Source organism: Candida metapsilosis, assembly GCF_017655625.1.
Source record: "Candida metapsilosis strain BP57 chromosome Unknown scaffold1, whole genome shotgun sequence".
In the NCBI taxonomy this organism is placed as follows: Eukaryota; Fungi; Ascomycota; class Pichiomycetes; order Serinales; family Debaryomycetaceae; genus Lodderomyces; species Lodderomyces metapsilosis.
This window is the reverse complement of record NW_027138159.1, coordinates 701,777-719,411: the sequence shown is the minus strand read 5'-3', so window position 1 is coordinate 719,411 and position 17,635 is coordinate 701,777. Positions and strand designations below refer to the sequence as shown.

Sequence of the window (17,635 nt, the reverse complement as noted above, 5' to 3'; positions counted from 1 at the left end):
TATACAATGCATTGGCTCATTTGCATAGTTTCGGAACCCCTCCTTCGCCAGTTTCACTTTGAAGTTGCAATTGTTTTCGAAAAATTGCACTTCAATCCTTAAGGTTTTGGTATAAGATTTGGTATTTATATAGACTTTGTAAATGTAGAGTTGTTTATATATGTATATATGTAGATGTGTAAATTTTGTAAGTGTAGAACTGTTTTGTGGCTAGTTTTATATAGGAAAAGGTGGGGTAACTCAATTATACGACAATTATTCAACAGAACAAAGTCATTACACAGGATACGACTAAGAAGGTACCTAGTAAGTATAATGTACCAAGTGTATAAAGTCACTGCTGGTTAATAATAATAAAGTAACAAAGTAATTGCATATACGGTGTATTAAATTAATTTTCAGGAAAACAAGCTTTTTTCATTTCATCAATAAAAGCTTACATGGTATATAAGCATATACTTATCGTTTAGAAGTTAGCCCATGTTCTACTAATGAATCGTAAAGATATATTGTAGTAAGTCTTATCATTATGTATATATGTTTTTTTGACTCTTGGGAAAGAAAGAAGTCAAACGAAGAAAGGAGTGAGTTTTATATGGGAGGTCTTCTTCTTTGACTTCGGAGTTGCCCTAAAACTCTGTTATATTTTAGTGTATGTACATTGTAATTTTTTCTCCTCTTTTCTTGTATGTATGTTCACTGCATATGCAGTAGCATTTTTCATATGCATTAGATGGAGGGGTGTGTGTATGTGTCTTTGTAAGTGATTTAGTTCGTTTAGTAGTTTAGTAGTTTATGTTATAGGTATATATATATATATTGAATTATATGATTGGGTAAGTAAGTAAAAAAAACATTAATTTATATTTTCAAGGGATAAATAATAATAAAAATCATGATAAACAACTAAATCAACAACCAATAACACATACACATACTCACTCAGTCACTAGCATCCACATCTACTTCAATAGAAACAACAACACAGAACACGTATCTACCACGTCACACAATAAATACAGTATACACATTCAAAAAAGAACTGAACTATATTTTTTTTTCTTATTTCCTTGTCTTCAGCTATCTCAACCCACTTTGTTGAAAGTTATCACTAAAAAAAGCTACTGAAAACTCCATGAACGAGCCTATTCATCTGACCACAAACTATAATCAACAGAAACAGTCACCGCAAAAGAAACAACATCAGACACTGCCATCAAAGATGACTACAATTACCCCATCTATCCTTTCATCAACTTCCAATGACTCACCGTCGATACTCGATCTAATACAAGATGAGGACAACGCATCAATGGACATTTTCAAAATGTATCAACACAAGAGTTATCTACCTCATAATCAAAGAATATCTAACTTGGCTTGGAGAATACAAAATAAAAAAATACTTACCCAAAACAACGATGCTACTGGATCCAATATCAGTACTGGAACTGGTAAAATCACTAGCAATGCATGCGTATCTAAACCCATGGCTAGAAAAGACTCGGGGTCCAAGAATAATAATAATTCAGTTTCAACAACTAATGCACCAACTTCAAACCTCCTTGACAATATAAATAAATCAGCAACAAAAGTAGAAGATAGCGGCGACTCCTCCAATGAACCCAATTTAGATGATTTTGATTACGTGGCTCATATACGCAGAATTAGTCAAGAAGAGTCAAAACTGGGTTTGATAGATGCAAAAGTGGGTGCCATTAATACAGACAACAGCAGCACAGGAATCCCCGAAGATGACCAATCTAGTAACTTCTTATCCACTTATATCAATAACCTTGAATCTAATTTGAAGAATAACTCAATATTTCCAGCACCATCCGCAACTAGTGCTACTCAACTGTCACCAACTAATATACAACATAGTAAATCAATATCAGGTATTTCAGCACCATTCACTACAAAACCAGCCAAATCATCTTCTACATCGTCATCAACATCAACAACTCCAAAACCATTACAATCACTGGGTCTTGCCACCAGCACAAAGACCAAAAATACTGCCTCCACTAGTAGTACCATTAGCACTACTTCACCCAATTCCATCTCTGGAATACCAACTAATGGTAGAAAAAACAGTTTAACAAATAATGGACGGAAAAAGATTTTACAATGCACCAACTGTGAAACTAGAACCACTCCATTGTGGAGGAAATCAAATGATGGTGATTTATTATGTAATGCATGTGGATTATTTTATAAATTACATGGTACTCTAAGACCATTAAGGAATAACAAGGTCAACAACAGCAATAACAGTAATAGTACAAGTTATTCAGTTGGAGATGCAAGCAAGTTCAAATCAAGAAATAGTGATGACAAGATGATTGGCAATACTAATATTAATTTACTTTCATCAGAATATACTATTGGAGGTATGGGAGGTGCTAATGGATTAGGATTTGATGGATTTATTGGGTCTTCTTCAGCGCCAGTTGCAAACCAATTTACTCAATCAAAGCAGACACAACCACTGCACCATCTTCACCACCATCACCATCATCATCATCATGTTGATTCAACTGGTAGTCAACACCAAGGTACTGTGAACACCAATATGGATCTTGACTCCCAATTTAGGCATCATAATCAAGCTGCCAGTGGAGGAGATAGTGACAATCACAATAATGTTAATAGTACACAATTTTCGGCTCAGCAAATTGACAAGTTACTAAACTTGAACTTGTTTCAATCGGACTTTACATCGAACGGAAACACTAATGAGTTGTTGTTCCAAGAGAAAGCTCAATTCAATCCAAGCCCAAAACAACAACTGCACCAACAACTGCACAATCATCATCAACATCATGATGAGTTTGATTTGTTGGATCCTAATGGACTTCCCCCACCTTCATCCACATCCACTGATGTACCCCAAGACAACAAAACTTCTCATACTCATAATAGTAGTTTTGATGCACATAATAATATGCCTAGTCAGTTTATGGGCGATAATGGCATACAAGAGGCTGACAATTGGAGCTGGTTACAGTTTTGAGTTCGATACATAGTAGATTATGTCTATATAGAGTAAAGCTGTGCACAATAGAATGATACAGTAGAGTCTCTTTTCTTCTCCTAATGTTTGCACCTAGTGTAAGCATTGGACTTGATTGTTCTTGAGGTAATGTTTTTTTTTTGCATTGCTTGTGTTCCTCCTTCTTGGACAAATCGGTGGTGTTTCATTACACAAGATCCTTCTTTTTGCACTTGTGACATTCTTTTGTGTCATTTGTTACCTATCACATTTTTTCACAGCCAAAATTTTTAAAAAGAGTAGAGTAGAGGAGGAGAGGGGTTGCTTTAATTACAAACAGCGCGGTTAAAGGGGGGGGCATTACATGGGATCTTGGTACATATTACAAGTAGATCATGACCTACTGAGGCTTGTTTTTAACTCGTGCTTCTTTGAGATAAAGAGGCAGGTTCTTACATGAGTTGGATGATTTCCTATTGAACTTGAGCTTGTGGTCTGATGGTATGGTACTCTTGTATTAGCGCTTGTCCTGCGGGGAAGCAATGAGAGTTAATGTTTGAAGAAAGCATGTGTGATGCCTTACGTATTGATAAAGTACACGAGTAAAGGAGAGAAGAGGGGGGGGGAGATAGTTTGTGCGATAACGGGGTGTGAAATTGGTATTTCTTTTTCTAACACACGCACATACACACACTCCATAGAGTATAAAACCCACCCACATTTCTCCCCCCTTTCAACGTCCTTATTAATCTACATTTTGTAATAAAGGAAAGCAAAGATATCATCCAAAAGCAATGGCTAGTCAAAGTGTTCCCATTGGTGAATTGAAGCATGATTTGAACGTTGAGCCTGAACATGGTGGGTTATGTAATGGAAATGTTACTGATATGGAAGTGGTTGTAGAAGCGGAGACTAAACTTAATGGTGAAACCAATGGTCAACCGGATGGAGAGAGGGAAGCTAATGGTGCAATGAACGAAGGCGATCAATATGATGGTGAACATGCCGATGATGCTAATAAGAAAAATGAAGGTCCTGTCGGGAGCAATACTGATACCAATACCAAGTCTAATGGTGAAGTAACTATATCTCAACAAGAACCGCAAACAAAGAAACAAACAAAGACTAAACGTCGTTCAAGTTCTTCAGCTTCATCAAAACACAAGAGACCAAAGCAGAAAACAAGTACAGTTGCAACTAAAACAACACTGAGCTCAGTAGCTACGTCCTCGTCATCGGCTTCACTCTTGTTTGGATTGGTATCTTACAAGAACCTCCAATTGAGAGATCCAATCGTTGCTTTCGATACATCACTTGAAACATCCAAGAACTGGATCACTTGGTTACGGTTGGAATTGATTGAGGTTATATTTGATTCAACTTGGAGACCAGCAGATGGCACTGGCGAGGATGACACAGATTCCACCATTTCTTATTCCTTGGCGCAAGTAGTTGGTGAGTTTGTCTTGATTGGGTATTTATTGGCTGACTATGTATTTAGGTTTTCTGTCGTTTTGATTGTTTCTGTGGTTAAGTTGTATTTGCATTTGATACGTGGTATTGTTGGTTTAGGGTTGAGGAAAGTTGGAATTGGGAAGTGATGTATAATAAGTTTGAGTGTGAGAGCTATAATGATTTGTATACTTGTATAGCATTAGAGTAAAGAATCAGGTATAAAGTCCAACGATCAATAAGCTATTACTCTATTCACTCAATCGTAAAACAACACTTGTTTACCTTTACCATTTTTGAAATTCGATAATCCTTGCAACAACTCCTTTGAAATCTCTTCACTTCCACCTTGTTTATAATGCAACTTGTTATAAGGAACATCCTTAATCTTTCCAGTTCCATACAACTCAACCAAATGTTTAATAGTATCAACTTTTCCCTGTGGATCAGCATACGTATTTGCCGTTAACCAAAATCTTCTTGTAATTAGATCTTTAGCAAACTGTTGTTGTGCACTGTACTTGATATCTGCACCTCCTAAAAAGCCATAACTTACCAATTGTCCCTTATTTGATAAACTCTTGACCAAGTTAGCCACGGTCGAGTCACATGATCCATTGAGTGCTAATCGAACATTACCACCCTTGGTGTATTTAGAAATATCAAAATTTTCATCATTGAATTCCAGATGAGATATGACGTGTTCTGCTCCAAATTGTTTCAATTCATCAATCTCTTGTTGAGATTTACCATCACGTACGACTGATATGGTTTTGATTCCACGTAATTTACCAAGTTGGGAAACGTATCTAGATACTTGTGAAGTCCCTGAGTTTTGAATCACATAATCCCCACTTTTCCAATCGGAGATGTAATTGTTCAACAATTGATAAGCAGTGGCTGGGTTGATTGATATAGTGGCTGCTTGTTCAACAGTTAGACCATTGACATTGATCAAATTATCAGCTTCTGCAATTGCATAGCTTCTCCAAGTTCCAAACGATGGTAATTTTGGAATCACCAAATCACCCTCTTTGAATTGCGAAGCATCGGATCCTGATTTCACCACTTTATAAACCCCCTCATTACCGCCAACATGCAATGGCTTCTTCTCCTTGTTTGGTTCAGTACCCAATTGAATATCTGGACTATCGTTGTATCCACCACGAAGTTGCAGTAAATCAGCTGGGTTCAATGGCGTAGCCAATGCTTTAAGTAAGATTTGGTTCGATTTGATTGCATCGGGGTTAATTTTGAAATTGGTGGTGTGGAGTAATTTGGGAATATCGGTACCGTATTCGGTGTAAGTGACTGCACTTCCTTCAATTGACATGGCTGTAAAAGAGATTGGGTATGTTTTGTTGAGTGGCAACGGAGGAGAAGGGAAGACTGGTGAGTACTATTAGATATGTGGCTCGACTTGAGAGCAATCCAGTCAGTTTTGATTAGTAATGCAGCAAGGGCATTTCAGGTAGCGCGATAGCCGCTACCCGTTTTGCTCATTAGGAAGAGGTTTACTTTAGCCATGCTTTGTAGCAACGATCCAGTACGTTACAGAGATGAGCATAGTGTGCCATTTGTACGTGAAGTGTGTCTCTCAATCTCTAGATGGTGTGTGTTAAATGTAATAAATCTCGGAGATAAGATCTACTTACAAGCCACCACACTCCAAAAGCATCCACTCCGCAAGAATATTTCACGTTCAATTACGAGATGGGATTTACCGTCTCAAGAGTGGTGTACAATATTCAGGGTCACACTCACCCTTGTGTACGTTTGATCTTCCGGTTGCATCCTTGCTTGTACGTTTTTTTTTTTTTTTCTGCGCAAATACCCCCCCCTCTACTCGCCCCCTTCTTGGCCCAACCAGCGTGGCTGTGGCGATCTGAAATGAAGGACAAAGATGGTGTGAAATTATCATTGTCCTTGTGCAAGAAAAACAATTGTCGCGAGACACGGCCACGGGGCAAGTGAACGGTTGCTACCCTTTGTTTAGGAATCCATTGTCTCTTTCTAGGCTGTGCAACTGCAACGCAGGGGAAAATTCTTACTGTAACGCAGAGGCTTCAAGCATGTAAACAACTGAGACATCAAAGCCACAGTTGTTTAGCTTCTGACCTCACAGTGTGAAACTGTCGTCAATTGGTCTTACCCCCCCTCTTGCTACAACAGTTGTTGTGATTGGTTATGTAAAAATTCGTACAGGAGTTCGCTTTTTGTGTGATTATTTACGTTTAATCCTAATTGGGAAATATGATTGCAAAAACAATCAATTTTGTTCCTTAAAAATCTATACCAAAACCGAAACAAGTGTGACTGAACTCAGATTAAGCTTTTCAGCAAAAAACACATCTTCCTACTAGAGAGAAGGGTTTTACCCCCTGTAGTGGTCGAACAATAAGCGAAACAAAGAACTTGAAATTTTCAATTTGTTGTGATTGCTTTTTATATGTGCCTTGAAGAGGAAGAAAAAAAAAAACAACCGAAAACAAAAGATGCTTTAAGTAGACGAAATATTTCCATTATTTTTTTTCTCTGCAAGTCAGCCTTGTTACTGATACTTTATATCACACCTGGAGGTCACATTGATACCAACTGCAACATCAACTCCCAAAAAGAGTATTGCTCTATTATTATTACTGTTCTTGTTGTTTATTTGTTTGGTTATTTTTAGCTTCAAAGAGAAACAAAACCTTAAAAAAAAATAAAATAAAAGAAAAAAACCATCATCATTCCACTCTTTTTCCAAAAAGTTATACATCACATTACCTTCATAATATCCACCTCAAACAACATCATCACACAATGGGGTTGTTTGGCTTAAAAGTAGGTGGTAAAAATCATAACCACATTCAAGAACAAGAACAACTGGGATCGTATCCACAGTACTATCCCAATCGTCAATTGCATCCAAACCAAAATCAGCATTTACCACCACCGAACGTAAATCATTTGCATAAGAGGTCCGAAACTACAAACTCTTATACTGAGAGTGATTTCCTGTCTACTGGATCTTCGTCGTCATATACTTCAACTGAATCAATTGGGTATCACCCGCAACATCATAGCAAACCCGCTACGTCTCCAAGACCAGTCAAGAAACTTCCACTTGCCTTAAGACCAAACTTGGATATGATTGGAGGAGATAGTCAGATATCGGCAGGAAGACCTGACACGGTGCGTACCCGTGGTGACGAGATACCCAGATCTCAGCCTCAGCAACCATATTATCCACAAAAAGCCCCTAATGCTTCAGTCCAACAACAAAAAAGGGAGAATATACCTGGCAATTCAAGCGTGCATCATAGTGAACAAACTTACATTGTTCACCCACCAAAACAAAGAACTTCGCCTCGTAAGCCGCCACCTCAAGTTCAAACACCAGAAAAACATTCTCATATAAGCTCACAATCTGCAACCACGATTACACCAGAGGCTGCGATTCACCAAGATGTAGATTTGAACACGACTCCTACTTTTGGAATATCAGCAAATGCTAGTCAACAATCATTGCCAAGGGCTGTGCAGGGAGGTGATGCTAATATGTCGAAAGCGGGCACACCAAAAAGACCATCTTCAAATAAAGTACCACAGCCACCACAGCAACAAGACAATTCACAGTATTATAACCAAAGTATGTATTTTGGTCATCAACAGCCACCAGTGGGTCCAGGTGCAGTAAACGCAGGTGCCGGGGTTGCTGTGCAAAATATTCATAATGAGAAGGAGGTGGTTGAAGACGATGTAACTTCGGAAGATGATGACTCGGAATCAGCAAGTTCTGACTCTTTCCAACCAACACAACATCCGTATTATGAACAATGGAAGCAATACTACCAAGCCCTTGCAATGCAACAACAGCAACAGCAACAGCAACAAAGAAACTCAATGTACTTTCAAAATAACCCTCAATTTAATCACATGATGCCATATGGGTATCCTCAAATGCAAATGCCATATCCTAATAACGGTATGAACTATATGATGCATCCACAACAACAACATTTCAATCCGGAATTACAGTCTCAGATGTTGAACCTGCAACTGCAGCAATCTCTTGCAAAGAAGCAAAGGAGAAGAAGCTCACAAATTCGTCAAACTCAATCTTTGCAGAATATAAATCAACAGCAGGATTCTCAACAGCAAAATCATCACTCTCAATACTCAACTCAGCCACCACATGATTATTTAGAAGCTTATCAACGTTCGAAAAACGTTGCTAGTGATAACGTTGTTGAAAGTAATGAACTTGTCCGTAACTCAAGAAGATCAACTATGAAATCCACTAGATCCATTTCGGAACCTCAACATGCATTCAAGAAACGTGGTGATGGTCAGAGGGTAACTTCTTTGGAATCGAATTTCAAGCCACAAGCATTCAACGTTTACAGTGATGATGAGGATGAAGAAGTTGAGTCATCAGTGAGAGTTGGTCATTTGGGCTCTTTACAAGATAAAGATTTGGAAGTTAATCAAGCAATGTCTAAGCTACTGTTGAGTGTTGATAAAGATGAATCTAATGGATCAAGACAGATTTCCGACTACACAAAATTTTTGTTTGATGATAGTGAACAAGAGGGTGATGAAGAAGATGATGGGTTGCAAGATGATCATAATGAAACAATCATAGCAGATAAAGCACCACCACCAAACACGCAAGCTACATTGAATAGAAAAGATACCACCTCTTCGGAAGAATCATACAATTCAATCCAAAATGAGGAAAACTTCCGAGTAGCATCACAGCCATCTTCTAAGCTGTCACCTAGTACACCAGGACAAAGAAAGGGAAAAAGGGCCCATGTACAACAAGACGGATCTCCATCAGCTGTTTCTCCTCCACAACCTGAACCAGGATTAATGCCACAACCTTGGCAACTGCAAACAAGTTTTGATTTGGGAAATGGTAACGTGTCAATGCCTGATTTAAATATGATGCTGCCACCATCTAATCCCATGATGCAAATGCAAATGCCAATGAATATGCCTCCTCACATGATGATGCCGTACAACAATATGAACATGATGGGTATGAATATGGGTATGGGTATGGGAATGGGTATGAACCCAATGATGTATCAAAATGGTGGTGGACACCCAGCAATGAACCGTCATAGTATGATGATGATGATGCCCCAAGACTCAAGACGTCAGTCAATGATGATGTATGACAATATGCCTTATAGCAAGCGTAATAGTATGCCCGTTGGCTGGCATGCAAAACAGCCTCAGCCGAAATTGGATTCTGAAACCCAAAAGAGAATCAAGGAGTTTAAAAAGTTGCGTAGTAGCATTGCATCTGGAAACAAGACAATGGAGCATCGATTACTTTGGGCAAAGATGTTGATTACAGCTACAAATTCCAAATTGTACAATTATATCAATATCAAAGGAGATTTCATCCCTCAACAATCACAACCACAGCATATTGAAAATAATAAAGCTGCATTTATCAAAGCTTCAGTGACACACATTGTGAAAATCATCAAAGATATCGAATCAGGTAATGGTGAAATCAAGACAAGTTTGAGATGTAAAGCCTACTTTATCTATGCATGTTTATTGAAAAATGATTTTGTTGAATCTTATGAACAAGATTTCGGAATTGAGAAAAACATAGCAGCAGCAATCAAGTACTTCAACAAGGCTCTAGATTTGAATCGTCGTGATCCTCGGGTATTGTATAAATTGGGTGAAGTTTATGAATACGACATAAGTGATGAGGATATGGGTAATATGGCTCATTCTAATGGTGGAATTGATGAGGTTACTAGTGCTGTTGATAAGGCAATTGACTATTATACGAACTCGGCCCAGTATGGTTATGAGCGGGCCGAGGAGAAGTTGGCTAAATTTGGTATTACCATAGAAGCAGTATAGAATATTTAATTAAAACGAACATTATAAAATACGCGGGTGCATCTTGGTGGGTACTACTCTGTAAGTCAGGGGTTATTTGTAGTTGTGTATTTGGTTTTGATATTGGTCTGGTGTTAATTTTGTGTTAATCGGTGTTGATTTCCTTCTTCTGCAAGAGAAGTTTTTTTTTTCTATTCTTCTCCTCTTTATAAATAGATAAGAACAACATCAAAACATATACATCCACTTTCACAATTTACTTCTCATACAAACCGCTTTTAAGAGCACACTAGTAGCATGACTAACCCTCAAGACATAAACAAGTCGCAACGGAGACGATCAATCAATTTACTCACTAAATCTCCCTTATCTGGATCATCATCACCGTTTGCAACAACTCCAACAGGAGCTGGAGCTGGAGTAGGATCGGCAATGGCTGCTAGTATGTATGGCTCTAGACGTGGGTCTCGAGGTAATAATGGATCTCGAGGTGGATCACAAAGCAACTCGTTTGTCTCAAATGCACCATTTTTGAGAGATGGGCGTGGCTTTGGTGCTGCACAGGATGGACTAAACTCAAATGTTGAACACACGAGTAGAGTAGAGAATGAACTGGCGATTGATGATTCATCAAGTTCTGCATCGCCACCATCGAGAACAGGACCGTTACAAGTTCAAACAAGTCACCCACACAGACTAGAACACCAAGATGACGACACAGCATCAGTTGATTTTCGAGAGGGTTTAGATGATCCACATATGCTATCTCAATTATCTAAGCATTTACCACCTCGTGGGAACAACTTGCAGCAAGAAGGTGGTGATATCACTCACGACTTGTATAAATTGCAGCATGATTTACTACTAAAGACTCAGCAGCTGCCGCGGTTGCATAAATCAAAGAGTTTTGATGATGGATATGGCTCTGATAGTGGGCTGATTAAGTCGCGGGCTAGTTCGTTTAATGTTCCTGGTGGGTTTAGGAGGGAGTTTTTGGTACAGCAACAGCAGCAGAATAAGCAGTCACACCAGCAGGATTCAGATCAGTTGAATGTCACTGGAAATGTGCACTTCGGGTACGATGATGGACGGAGCAAGCCTACACCGAATTTTTTGACTAAAAATTTCATTGAGTTTCTCAGTATCTATGGACATTTTGCAGGTGAAGATCTAGAAGACGACGAACTGGGGTACAGATTTAAACAAGTTGACGAAGAAACGCCCCTTTTGGGGCCACCGTCAGCGTCATCAAGCACAACACCAATTGGCTCAAGTCAAATTGACAACAGTTACAATCCTCGAGGCACAGCAACAGACACAAAGGCGTATTTCTTACTTCTTAAAGCATTTGTCGGTACTGGTGTCTTGTTCCTTCCTAGAGCATTTGCCAATGGTGGATTGGCATTCTCAGTAATTACATTATCGATATTTGCCTTGTTATCATTCTGGTGTTATTTAATACTCGTGCAAACGAAAATTGCAGTTAGAGTCTCTGGTTTTGCAGAAATTGGATTCAAATTGTATGGCAAATGGTTACAAAGATTGATTTTGGCATCCATCATAATCTCCCAAATTGGGTTTGTTGCTGCTTACATTGTCTTTACAGCGGAGAATCTACGTGCATTCGTTCAAAATATAAACCTCGGCGATGGCAGGTATGGTAAGTTGGATATCATTTGGTTTATTGGGCTTCAAGTTGTGGCTATTATTCCAATGAGTTTAGTACGTGATATTACAAAGCTTTCAATACTGTCGTTATTGGCAAACTTGTTCATTTTGACTGGGTTGGTGACAATCATATACTATATCGCATACGAATGGGGGGTATTGAATCATGGTCATATTGGCCCTGCAGTCGAGTATGGTTTTAATAAACTGCAATTTTCATTATTTATCGGAACGGCCATTTTTGCATTTGAAGGAATTGGTTTAATTATCCCAGTCCAAGAATCTATGATTTACCCAGGACATTTCCCCAAAGTATTGGCAAAAGTCATGGGCACAATTGCCGTTATTTTCATAATCATTGGTGGAATGGGATACATGACATTTGGTGAAGACGTTCAAACGGTAATCTTACTAAATTTGCCCCAGGATTCAATCATGGTTATAATGACGCAGTTTTTCTACTCAATGGCTATTTTACTTTCAACTCCATTACAATTATTCCCCGCGATTCGATTAATTGAGTCGAAATTGTTTAAATTGAGTGGTAAAGTGTCTGTGCAGATTAAATGGCTCAAGAATTTGTTTCGGGCGGTGTTTGTCTTGTTTATTGCTTATATTGCCCTTATTGGTGGTGAGAATTTGGACAAGTTTGTTTCGTTTATTGGATGTTTTGCCTGTATTCCTTTGGTGTATATGTATCCACCAATGTTGCATTTGAGAGGGTGCTGTGGGGAGACCAGTGGAGAAGCTGGTGGGGATGGTATTAAAGGCCATGAGAGAGATGTGAGTCTGAGAGAGGGTAAACGCAGGTACTGGCTAGCCATTTTGGATTATATTTTGATTGCCATTGGTGGCTTGGCTTTAGTTTACACAACCTACCAAATCCTCTTCACTTAAAGGCCTTTATTTATATTCTACTATAGAAAATTAATAGACATTTCCATTAAATTCCCGACAATCTCTATCTACTTAATCCCAGACTTGACTCCATTTTTTCCTCAAATCATGAACTTGTTCAATAACACAATCATTAACTTTAACCCTCTGCACCTCAGCCTCCGACCTCCAATACCTCAACTGCCCAATCAACTCTTGTCTCTGCTTATACACATCAGGCACGGTCTTCATCTCAAACTCATTATACTCCTTCAGCAAGTTTCCAAATGTCCTAGGCATAAAATACTTCAAAGCACAACCACCAAAAACCAATGGTGTAATTAACCTCAACCCGATATTCCTATTACGCACAATTATACTTCCCGTCAACCCAGCAGTCAAGATATAGATTGAATTAGGCAAGATTGGTTCATTGACAATTGAATTAAACTCAGCTTTCAAATCTCGCCATTCATTCATTCCCGCCAGTTTCTGCGTCTCTAATTCAGCTTCAAAAATGTTGAACTTGGTAATGAGGTATTGACGGATTGAGTTGGTGTATTTTTCCAAGATTGGTGTGGTTCGAATTACCATACCGTCGATAATTGTTGCGTTTTCTCCGCCGTGGATGGATTCTTGGGATTGGAGTTTGGGAGTGATGGGGTCGGTTGTTCCTGGTTTGTTGGTGATGAAGTTGTCGTCATCTTCGTAGAAGTGTCTGGTCATTGTTGTATATGTGTGTGTGCTTGAGATTGGTACAAATCTGTGGGTTTTGGGATATTTCTCTTGATGTTGATTTGTTGCGCTGAATTTTGTTTTTTTTTTTCGTACATTTTTCATTTGACTACCACACGACTCCATATACCAACCTACAAAGCAAGCACCCTTTTCAATTGATTATTTACCCCTAGAAACTTTTGCATTTTTTATATAAATCCTATGCTATAAAACTAATATATACATATGAAACCCAAAACCCATTAACAACAAATCTCTCATGACTTTTTATGAAATAACCCTTTCTTTTTCTTCTTTTTATCACCACCTTCTTTATTCAGCTCAGCAATACCTCCCAATGGCTTTGCATTCTGATTGTAATCAACAACAACCGGCACTTGCAACTTCACATTGTTTTCATGATCACCACCGGTCTTTGGAGTATCATTAGAGTTCGCCGATGATGATGAACTGTGCATGTTTGGTGGATGCAAGTCCTGTGAATGTGATTGTTGCATTGGAGGTTGTAAATGTTGTTGCAGCTGTGACTGGCCACCATTCAAGAGTGGGTTGCTTGTAGATCTCCTGGCTTGTTGTGGTGGTAATGCCGACGAATTGAACTGGTGAACCATTGACTTTCTAGCACCGGGCAAGGGCATCCCACCGCGACCACCCATGTCGAGCCCATCGATGTTCCCCATCATAGGCATTTGAGAGCGACGATTGTTGTTCCGCTTGGCAGTCTTGAAGCGTTGCTCTATGAATGGGTCTATCGGAGCTGCATTATTGAAACTTGCCGAATTTCCGAATTGCTGTTGGTGTTGTTGAAATTCTTGGTAGTTGTTGATACCTGGCATCGAATTCAATCTACGCTGTTGGTTGTATCCACTATATTGTGCTGGCATAGGTTGTTGCTGCGGTGGGAACCCATTCATATTTACCATTGAACCATTTGTTTTTAAATTAGGTGGGAATTGGTTTGGTGGTAAGCCTCCACTAGGTAAACCATGAGGTGGTTGTTGGTCCGAGTAACCATTTTGAGGACCATTGAAAAATCCAGGCTGGTTGTTATACAGGCTTGGGTGGTGGTTGTGATGTTGCTGCTGTTGTTGTTGTGGAGCATACCCATTTGGTTGATATCCTGGATACTGGCTTGGGCCTGTGCGTTGTTGTTGCTGTTGTTGTTGCTGATAGCCTGCAATGCTTCCTTCACGAGCCCGCAATGCTTCTTCTCTACTCTTTAATTCCAATTCCTTTTGAAGTATATGTGGTGGTAAATCAGAAGTACCAGTACCTGCATCAACAAAATTTTCTGAACTTTGTCCTTGACTTGGTTGCATTGGTGGTTCCAATTTAGGAGTGTCGGTTGTTCCATTTGGCACAACATCGTTATATTGAATGATGTGTTTGAAATCAGCCAATCCATCCAGACTCATGACAGATTCTCTATACCCATTTGGTTTCATTTGATCATCTTGAGAAGGTGTTGGTTGTTGCATTGGTATAGACAATGGCGGACTATTATTTGGTCCGATTTTTTGTTTAGCAAAATTAGCCTCTAAATCTCTTAGTCTTTCATTATACTGTTGATTCAATGATTTAAATTTAGCTTCATGTTCCATTTCCAATGTTCTTGATCTTTTCTCAAATTCGTACAGCAAGTTGGATAATTTTGTTTCAGTGTTGATGATTTGTTGTTCAAGTGATTTCAACACTTGTTGTTGTTTACGAACATCATTATCAATGCTAATTTTTGAAACTTCATAATCTTTGATTGATTTCTCCAAATCTCGATGTTTTTGAGTCTTTGTCGCAATATCATCTTCCAATTGTTTTGCTGTTATTAACCTTTCAGAATCAGGTTCATCACCAAGTTTACGTTTGAAGAAAATTGATGACTTGTGATTGATCTTGTTAAATTGACACATTATTGAATACAAGTTTTCCAAATATGGGGTTCTAATTCCATTATCATCACCCAATAAAATTGGTTGCAATAGTAACAAATCAAGTTCAAGATCCAATTTATGGTAAAAGTTGTAAAATAATCTAGGTGAATTGACAAAATGATCATTTGATTTAACAGCAGGGAAAAAATTTGACCAACTTTCCAATAAATTTGCTTCATTTTCAAATCCTTTAACCAATTTGCAATCCATCTTCTTGATAAGTTTAAACAACTCATTAATTAATCCGGTGATTAAAGGTTTGGATAAAATTTGGCTCTTCAATAATTCAGGATATTCAATCTCAAATAAAATCATTACTGGATCAAACACAATACGAGGTAATGCCAATTTCCATTGATATGTCATAAATTCCTTAGGATTGCTTGATTTAAGTAAAGTGATTGCTCCATTACTATTTTCTTGAACATATTGTAAAAGATTGTACATTTTTTGATAACTTGGGTGGGAAGTCAATTTGCTAGAGGCGCCTGAAGAAGTACCAAAATAGATTCTTGCATCTCGATTTCTAACTTGATGAACAAGGGTATTTCTTGATGTTTTGCGCACATCACTCTCATTCATAATGGACATCACCAACAATGAAGCAGCTGCTGATTTGGGAAAACTAGCAGTGACAAATGGTTCAAGGTTGATGTAACCAGTACTTTCAACAAGAATAATTGTTTTGTCATGAATAAATTTGTTCAACCCAGAACAAGTTGCTTGAAAATCTTGTAATGAATTACAGCTAAGAATTACGACATCATATCTCTTGTGGGTTGGAAGTTCTTGAATAGTTGAGTAAGCTTCATGAGGTGAATACTGACTTGCTCCCAACAGTGTGGATTTCCAATTGATCGGCCTAGTTTTTTCAAATTGTAAGTCAACAATGGTTAATTCAACTGATTGTACTTGATATAATCTCCAAGCGTAAAACGATACATTAGGATTGGATCCAACTATAAGAACATCAGTTAGTAATGAGAACTCTGGCATTGTAAAACGAGGCAGTATGAAAGGTATCAGATGGGAAGGATTATTTCAGGGGGGAAAAAGGTACGATGTAAGGGGGAAAATCGAGATCTCTCAAGTGATGAACTGTTGTAGCAATGTGTGTGTAGGTGCAAGTATTAGCAAGCGTAAGTAAAAGTAAAGCACAAAGTGTGACAATAAAGTGGTTCAAAGTGGTTGAAAGTGGTTGAATTTTTTTTTTGCCAAAGAAACACACGTTACGTTTAATATTATATTATGATGGTCACTGATACTTGCATTTCAAAACACACGAAAAATATAATACGACACGACAGGAGACGCATCACCAAAGAAAAAAAAAAGTAAAAGCTTGATCTTAAAGTGTGTGTATGCGTGTGTGTAATTTCTGTGATTAACTTTCACTGGAGGTGAAGTTTTCTTGTCTGTTAAGACATAGGTGTGTGTGTGTTTGTGTATGCATGTGTATAATTCTGCTTTTCTATGTTGATTTTCCCCTTGTTCCTGGTATCTGGCTTCATTTTCTCTTTTTGTCGATTGTTTTCCCCCCTTAAATTTATACTGGTGTGTGGGAGTTGTGGTATTGTTTAAGGTTCCTTTGTTTCCCTTTATTCCCTTTGTTTGTATTGTATGTGTGTACCTTAGGATTAAAAAAAATTGTGAATTGTGTGTTGTCTCTCTCTCTCTCTCATAGCCTCGTTTGGATTTGATTTTCAACAAAACAATACAACGACTCTCTCTTGAGTGTTGATTGCTGAATAGTTAGTTATACATACTTGTTAATATTTGTTGAAGTTGTGACATAGTTATCTATAATATCTCTCTTCTGTCTATCTTCTTTTCCTCTAATAGTGGAATGTGTGTTGATGTATTGTATTATAATTTTTTTTCTTGGGGTTTTGAAAGAAGAAAAAATATATATATTTGTTAAAAAAAGTTTTAATAAATTATGTTTTGTCTATATTGGTTTGAAAGTGTCTGTGGATGTGGATGTGGATGTGTAGTGGTGTGTGTAAAGCGAGTGTAATATGATGAAGAAGAAGATGATGGAGTGATATAATTTAAAAAGAAAAGAAACTCTGTTGTTGTTGTTGTTGATGATTTGGTTTGCTTTTCTTTTCTTTTTTTT

At 38.1% G+C, this 17,635-nt stretch overlaps 7 protein-coding genes across 7 annotated transcripts; 4 read left to right on the top strand and 3 right to left on the bottom strand. All coding sequences in view use genetic code 12, as the record gives it.

Annotated features, from left to right (window-relative positions):
• Positions 1–1,135: 1,135 nt before the first annotated feature.
• On the top strand, positions 1,136–3,016 carry I9W82_000329 (uncharacterized protein; the record flags this gene model as incomplete). The annotated part of the gene is made up of 1 exon (XM_067692238.1): positions 1,136–3,016. The coding sequence occupies one exon, from the start codon at positions 1,136–1,138 to the stop codon at positions 3,014–3,016; it is 1,881 nt and encodes a 626-aa protein (XP_067550355.1).
• A 773-nt stretch (positions 3,017–3,789) lies between these two features.
• I9W82_000328 (uncharacterized protein) lies at positions 3,790–4,596 on the top strand (the record flags this gene model as incomplete). The annotated part of the gene is made up of 1 exon (XM_067692228.1): positions 3,790–4,596. One exon carries the CDS (start codon positions 3,790–3,792, stop codon positions 4,594–4,596), a length of 807 nt encoding a protein of 268 aa, XP_067550354.1.
• Positions 4,597–4,706: 110 nt separating this feature from the next.
• Positions 4,707–5,780, bottom strand: MRF1 (Mrf1p; the record flags this gene model as incomplete). Its single annotated transcript, XM_067692217.1, has 1 exon — positions 4,707–5,780. One exon carries the CDS (start codon positions 5,778–5,780, stop codon positions 4,707–4,709), a length of 1,074 nt encoding a protein of 357 aa, XP_067550353.1.
• Positions 5,781–7,252: 1,472 nt separating this feature from the next.
• On the top strand, positions 7,253–10,327 carry I9W82_000326 (uncharacterized protein; the record flags this gene model as incomplete). Its single annotated transcript, XM_067692206.1, has 1 exon — positions 7,253–10,327. One exon carries the CDS (start codon positions 7,253–7,255, stop codon positions 10,325–10,327), a length of 3,075 nt encoding a protein of 1,024 aa, XP_067550352.1.
• Positions 10,328–10,603: 276 nt separating this feature from the next.
• On the top strand, positions 10,604–12,871 carry AVT4 (Avt4p; the record flags this gene model as incomplete). The annotated part of the gene is made up of 1 exon (XM_067692195.1): positions 10,604–12,871. The coding sequence occupies one exon, from the start codon at positions 10,604–10,606 to the stop codon at positions 12,869–12,871; it is 2,268 nt and encodes a 755-aa protein (XP_067550351.1).
• A 72-nt stretch (positions 12,872–12,943) lies between these two features.
• On the bottom strand, positions 12,944–13,576 carry I9W82_000324 (uncharacterized protein; the record flags this gene model as incomplete). Its single annotated transcript, XM_067692184.1, has 1 exon — positions 12,944–13,576. The coding sequence occupies one exon, from the start codon at positions 13,574–13,576 to the stop codon at positions 12,944–12,946; it is 633 nt and encodes a 210-aa protein (XP_067550350.1).
• A 269-nt stretch (positions 13,577–13,845) lies between these two features.
• On the bottom strand, positions 13,846–16,512 carry I9W82_000323 (uncharacterized protein; the record flags this gene model as incomplete). The annotated part of the gene is made up of 1 exon (XM_067692173.1): positions 13,846–16,512. The coding sequence occupies one exon, from the start codon at positions 16,510–16,512 to the stop codon at positions 13,846–13,848; it is 2,667 nt and encodes an 888-aa protein (XP_067550349.1).
• Positions 16,513–17,635: the final 1,123 nt, after the last annotated feature.